This window comes from Heptranchias perlo, chromosome 10 (assembly GCF_035084215.1).
Source record: "Heptranchias perlo isolate sHepPer1 chromosome 10, sHepPer1.hap1, whole genome shotgun sequence".
NCBI classification, from domain to species: domain Eukaryota; kingdom Metazoa; phylum Chordata; class Chondrichthyes; order Hexanchiformes; family Hexanchidae; genus Heptranchias; species Heptranchias perlo.
In genome coordinates this window covers 29,246,607-29,253,368 of record NC_090334.1, presented here as the reverse complement: position 1 = coordinate 29,253,368, position 6,762 = coordinate 29,246,607, and the positions used below count along the sequence as shown (strand labels likewise).

Sequence of the window (6,762 nt, the reverse complement as noted above, 5' to 3'; positions counted from 1 at the left end):
AGGATCCGAAATGTCCTCCTTTTTCCTCAACTGAGGTTTTTCCTCTATCTTGACAAAGTCTATCCAATTTCCTGCACTTCCGCCCTCACCCCTTCTCCTCACTCCCAGAACCATGATAGGGTCCCCCTTGTCCTCATCTCCCATTCAAACCAGCCTCCACATTCAACAGCTCATTCTCCACCATTTCTGCCATCTCTAACAGGATCCCACCACCATCTTCTCTCTCCCCTTTCAGAATTCTGAAGGGACTCATGACTCATGACCTCCATGACAGCCTGGACAACTCCTCCGTCACCCCTGACACCTGCTTTCCGTCCCCTGACACCTTCTCATGTCAGCACAGCAGATGCAACACCAACACTTGCCCTTTCACCTTCTCCCATATCACTAACCAGGGCCCCAAACACTCCTTCTGGGTGAGACAGAAATTTACTCGTATTTCTTCTAACCTAGTATACTGTATTCTCTGCTGATGATGCAGTCTCCTCTGCATCAGGGAGACCAAATGCAGACTGGGGTGATCACTTTGCTGAACACTTTTGTTCTGACTGTAAATACGGCCCTGAGCACCTGTTTGCTTGCCACTTTAATCCTCTGTCTCACTCCCACCCTGACCTCTCTGTCCTTGGCCTTCCTATGAAGCTCAACACAAGTTCAAGGAAAAATGCTTCATTTTTCTCCTAGGCATTTTGCAGCCCTTTGGCTTTAACAGTGACTTTAACGACTTCAGACCTTAACAACATCACCTTAAATACTTTAACATATTAAAGCCACTTCATCTCATTACAACAGCCTGTAGAAGCCTCAACTCTGGATATCAATTTGTAATCACACATTAAGGAAATATAATCTTACTCCCAATTCAACCATGAGTTTGCAGTAACCAACATTTGAAGTGACTGACACTTTCCTATACATAGATAGTAAAATGTATAGACTTTCTCATGATTAGGATGGTGACTGAAATCTGCTATTCATCACACAAAGTTGTTGGAATACAGGTACAGCACCTACCGCTACACACTGTCCTCTACAGTAAGACATTAATTTGAAAGTGACACGAAGCCCAGGACTAAAATTTGTTTTCATAGTAGTACCTTTATTTCAACAGAATTTACACTGTTATTTTTCTCCGATAAAGATTGTTTTCTAAATTGATTTTGATGCATTAATATACAACAGAAACAGATAAATATATTTGTATGCAAACAATAATATATACAGCCTCAAAATTATTCACAGTATTAAAAATTGTATTATAAATATACATAAAGGGCAAAAGAGTAACTAGGGAGAGAGTAGGGCCTCTTAAGCATCAACAAGGTCATCTATGTGCGGAACCACAAGAGATGGGTGAGATCCTAAATGAATATTTCACATCGGTATTTACGGTTGAGAAAGGCATGGATGTTAGGGAACTTGGGGAAATAAATAGTGATGTCTTGAGGAGTGTACATATTACAGAGAGGGAGGTGCTGGAAGTGTTAACGCGCATCAAGGTAGATAAATCTCCGGGACCTGATGAAATGTATCCCAGGACGTTATGGGAGGTTAGGGAGGAAATTGTGGGTCACCTAGCAGAGATATTTGAATCGTCGACAGCTACGGGTGAGGTGCCTGAGGATTGGAGGGTAGCAAATGTTGTGCCTTTGTTTAAGAAGGGCGGCAGGGAAAAGCCTGGGAACTACAGACCGGTGAGCCTGACATCTGTAGTGGGTAAGTTGTTAGAGGGTATTCTGAGGTACAGGATCTACAGGCATTTGGAGAGGCAGGGACTGATTAGGAACATTCAGCATGGTTTTGTGAGAGGAAAATCGTGTCTCACGAATTTGATTGAGTATTTTGAAGGGGTAACCAAGAAGATAGATGAGGGCTGTGCAGTTGACGTGGTCTACATGGACTTTAGCAAAGCCTTTGACAAGGTACCGCATGGTAGGTTGTTACATAAGGTTAAATCTCACGGGATCCAAGGTGAGGTAGCCAATTGGATACAAAATTGGATTGACGACAGAAGACAGAGGGTGGTTGTAGAGGGTTGTTTTTCAAACTGGAGGCCTGTGACCAGCGGTGTGCCTCAGGGCTCGGTGCTGGGTCCACTTTTATTTGTCATTTATATTAATGATTTGGATGAGAATTTAGGAGGCATGGTTAGTAAGTTTGCAGATGACACCAAGATTGGTGGCATTGTGGACAGTGAAGAAGGTTATCTAGGATTGCAACGGGATCTTGATAAATTGGGCCATTGGGCCGATGAATGGCAGATGGAGTTTAATTTAGATAAATGTGAGGTGATGCATTTTGGTAGATCGAATCGGGCCAGGACCTACTCCATTAATGGTAGGGCGTTGGGGAGAGTTATAGAACAAAGAGATCTAGGAGTACAGGTTCATAGCTCCTTGAAAGTGGAGTCACAGGTGGATAGGGTGGTGAAGAAGGCATTCAGCATGCTTGGTTTCATTGGTCAGAACATTGAATACAGGAGTTGGGATGTCTTATTGAAGTTGTACAAGACATTAGTAAGGCCACACTTGGAATACTGTGTACCGGTCTGGTCACCCTATTATAGAAAGGATATTATTAAACTAGAAAGAGTGCAGAAAAGATATACTAGGATGCTACCGGGACTTGATGGTTTGACTTATAGGGAGAGGTTGGATAGACTGAGACTTTTTTCCCTGGAGAGTAGGAGGTTTAGGGGTGATCTTATAGAAGTCTATAAAATAATGAGGGGCATAGATAAGGTAGATAGTCAAAATCTTTTCCCAAAGGTAGGGGAGTCTATAACGAGGGGGCATAGATTTAGGGTGAGAGGGGAGAGATACAAAAGGGTCCAGAGGGGCAATTTTTTCACTCAAAGGGTGGTGAGTGTCTGGAACGAGCTGCCAGAGGCAGTAGTAGAGGCGGGTACAATTTTGTCTTTTAAAAAGCATTTGGACAGTTACATGGGTAAGATGGGTATAGAGGGATATGGGCCAAGTGCAGGCAGTTGGGACTAGCTTGATGGTATAAACTGGGCGACATGGACATGTTGGGCCGAAGGGCCTGTTTCCATGTTGTAAACTTCTATGATTCTGTTCTATGAAATTTATTAAGCCTTAATGTTAGCTGATTTGTGTATTTGTAGCTGAGGCACTTTGCCTATGTTGAGAATTGCTCTACCTCCCTCACCATTTCCCCAAGTCACGCAATTGTTTCCTTAACTCTGAACATCAGAATATTTTTATTTTCTTATCATTTGGTTTGGGGTATCAAAACCGACCTTCTCACTGATTGCACCTACTCTGTCTATGAATGTTCAAAATATTTTTGATTTTTATTCTCAATACAAGCTTTCTTGTTTTCCAAAAAATTGAATATTAAAATTAACTCAAATTGTGACTGACAGCTGATGGATCCAAGATTTTTTTTAATTACTCTGTGTAACAGAACCTGAAATAGCAGACCAAACATTTCACTTACAAAACTTTATTTTTATATAACAATTCGTACAGGCGAACTAGCAAGATGCTGGAAATAAATGATAGCAAAGTGACATGCAAGTAGATTTAAGTTGGTCTTGTTTAGCTTAATTTTACGCTAATTTGGAGTTTGCATGCGTTTAAGGTATGGCACTCAAGAAATAATATTAACAGGATGACATTTCTGAGGTTAAAAGAAAAAAAAGACTTGCATTTATATAACGTCTTTCACGACCTCAGGGTGTTCTGAAGCCCTTTACAGCTAGTGAAGTACTTTCTTTGAAGTGTGGTCACTATTGTAATGTAGAAATTGTGATGTGGAGATGCCGGTGATGGACTGGGGTTGACAATTGTAAACAATTTTACAACACCAAGTTATAGTCCAACAATTTTATTTTAAAATCCACAAGCTTTCGGAGGCTTCCTCCTTCCTCAGGTGAATGTGGAAATGTGGAAATTGTGGCAGACAATTTACACACAAACAGCAATGAGATAATGACTAGATAATTGGGTGTAATTGGACATTGGCGGCGACTCATAACAGGCAGTATCACATCGGTCACCTGATATACGCTCTCTTAATATTCAGTTTCATTAACTTCAATACAACTGAATACGGCGCACGTCCTATAATGGTCTTTCGCCCCAGTTCATGTTCAATTTCGTCCCCAATCTGTTTTAGTGGTGTTGGTTGAGGGATAAATATTGGCCAGGGCACCGGGAAGAACTCCCCTTCTCCTCTTAGAACAGTGTTGAAGTTTGTAATAGGGGAATGAGTTATTCAATGACCGACAAGTGCTTTGGTCCTTCCAGCCATACATCTCGAGCTAATCAGAACATAAGAAATAAATATCTATGAAAAAAACCTCGACAGCTGCTCTGTTTTATAGCAGCGTGCTGTAAATGTAAAAGTGTCGCACATGGTATTTCAAATAAACTCAGATACAAACGTTTACATCAATTAAGGTTAACGGTGGGGACAGATAGGCAAGCACAGGACAACAATCCCTAATCACGGCAAAGACTGGGTCGCTAGGTACAAAAAAGGTTGTCTGAGGAATTCACTTCAACCGCACGTGGCTACATTTAAATGAACAAGGTATACGGTAATCATATTTTAAAAGAGAATGTACAATTTTAGTCCATTCCAGATCTCTGGAGCATCTGTACACAGGATTCACTAGCCAGTGCTAAAACGCACACCTCCAAGCAGAACTTGCCTGCTATCTTGAAAAAAGATCGCACATATATTACATACCATTAAAAAAGGGAAATCACTGAGTAACAACCACTGAGGTACCACTGCGCTCTGATACAGCAGCCGGCTACAGTCAAATCATTAGTATCACGCCAATGATATAAAGTGTCATATTTTTACTCAAAGTATAGCGATAGTGCAAATGACGCAAGCGTACAATGCCTAGCGGTTGTTATTTGGTATCTTCACATGAAAATAAGTAATTTCATTCGAATCCTCCATCATCTATATTGTGCAAGGGTTTTTTTTCCCCTTGTGCTAAGTAGAAGTGTAGATTTTCGAAAGCTATTTACATTTGAAAGTTTTAAAATGCTCAACAAAACAGGTGAGATCAAATAGCACAGTTACTCATTGTTATCTTTTGACAAGGCGAGAATATACTGTGTTCGATTTGATATTCAGGACAAAGTTAATACGCTTAGATTCCATTTGGCAGCTTCCAAAATAGGCAAGGTAACAAGACAGTCATCCCTGGCATACTTTGTTCAATTTCAAATAAGGTTACCATAGTGTGAAACCATGAGGAAATGGCGAGGATGGGCTCGAACCTCATACATAAGCGGAGTCGCTGGATTGACTTCTCCCGAAGTTGGGCACCGAGTCCTTGTTTCTGATCTCATATATGGATTTCCGCCGTGCCTGCGCCCCCCTCACCGCCATTTTGATCTTTCTCCAACCCAGATGATTCAGTTCTGCCAGGTTGAGGACGACACAAAGTCCACTCACCGCGAACATGAAGACGAGAAAAACCGTCTTTTCCGTCGGTCTGGACACGTAACACTCGACCTCTTTAATGCACGGGTAGCGGTCACACTCGTACATCGACGGCACGTTGAATCCGTAGAGGAAATATTGCCCCATTAGGAAACCAATCTCCAAAGCATTCCTGAAAACAACTTGGATGATATAGAAACGAGAAATCCCTTCCTGCCGCCGAATCTTCGACATTTTATTGTTCCTCGCAGCCGAATTTTGCATTTCTTTAACTTCTAAAAAGTCTGACTCTGTCTCTTTGGTAGAATTCTCTGAGTTCTGAAGAACCCCGTTCACTACTGTATTTTTAATCTTATTGTCTTCTCGCTTATCTTTGTCCAAGGTGATAAATACGGTGGAGTACTGTCTCTCCCGCTGTTTGGAGGATTGATGGACCGAATACGTTATAAAGCAAAGGCTGGGAGTGCACACCATGATGATCTGGAATACCCAGTACCGTATATGTGAGATTGGAAAAGCCTTGTCATAACAAGCCTGGTTACAGCCTGGCATCAGAGTGTTACAGACAAACATAGTCTGCTCGTCATCATACACCGTCTCTCCAACTATAGCCACTACCAGGATTCGGAAGATCACCACCACTGTTAGCAAGATCCTACAAGGAGAAAAGTACATAGATTTAACTGATTCAATCCATTTGATGCATTGATATTTATAAATTAGGGACATTCACTAGACAGTCCTGCAAGAAAGGAGCATTTGCTCTACACACCCGACCAAATCTGAAAAGTACCTTCAAATATAAGTTTTGACAGTTGAGATGAAGCTTATTTTTACACAACAATGTGCAGATCCATCGTTTGCCACCAAGGATTCGCTGCAGATATGTGAGCACAGAATCCTCATAGGCGAGCCATTTGCTTCCAAACGCATGTTTACTTCTGCCCTATCTTTGGACTGAAAGGGCTCTATTAGCAAAGCTAACCGTCATTATAGATACATAATAATGGATTAAAGTCTTCAGAATGCATGCTACACCCAAAATAACTTTGCTGCGATAAAGGTTCATTTGCTGAATTTGCAGATCCGGACAATCCTCTTACCTTCCTATCATAGTGGAATGCTGCTGGACGGCCGCCTCCAACAGTCTCTCTAGTATTGTCCATTCCCCCATCTCTGTGCATCCGACGAGAAGAACAAAACTAAAGCAAGGCAATCGGCCGATCTATTGGATTTACCTCTCTAATTGTCAATGAAATACACAGAATCTGACCAGTCGGTTTAGCGCTGGTCTGAATACGGCCGGGCGAAGCGTGAACACAGTACCTGGCA

The 6,762-nt window shown here is 41.7% G+C and overlaps 1 protein-coding gene across 1 annotated transcript; it reads right to left on the bottom strand.

Annotated features, from left to right (window-relative positions):
• Positions 1–5,265: 5,265 nt before the first annotated feature.
• gjd2b (gap junction protein delta 2b) lies at positions 5,266–6,604 on the bottom strand. The gene is made up of 2 exons (XM_067990989.1): positions 6,534–6,604; positions 5,266–6,085 (listed from the first exon to the last, which is right to left on the bottom strand). Exons 1-2 carry the CDS (start codon positions 6,602–6,604, stop codon positions 5,266–5,268), a joined length of 891 nt encoding a protein of 296 aa, XP_067847090.1.
• Between the last annotated feature and the right edge of the window lie 158 nt (positions 6,605–6,762).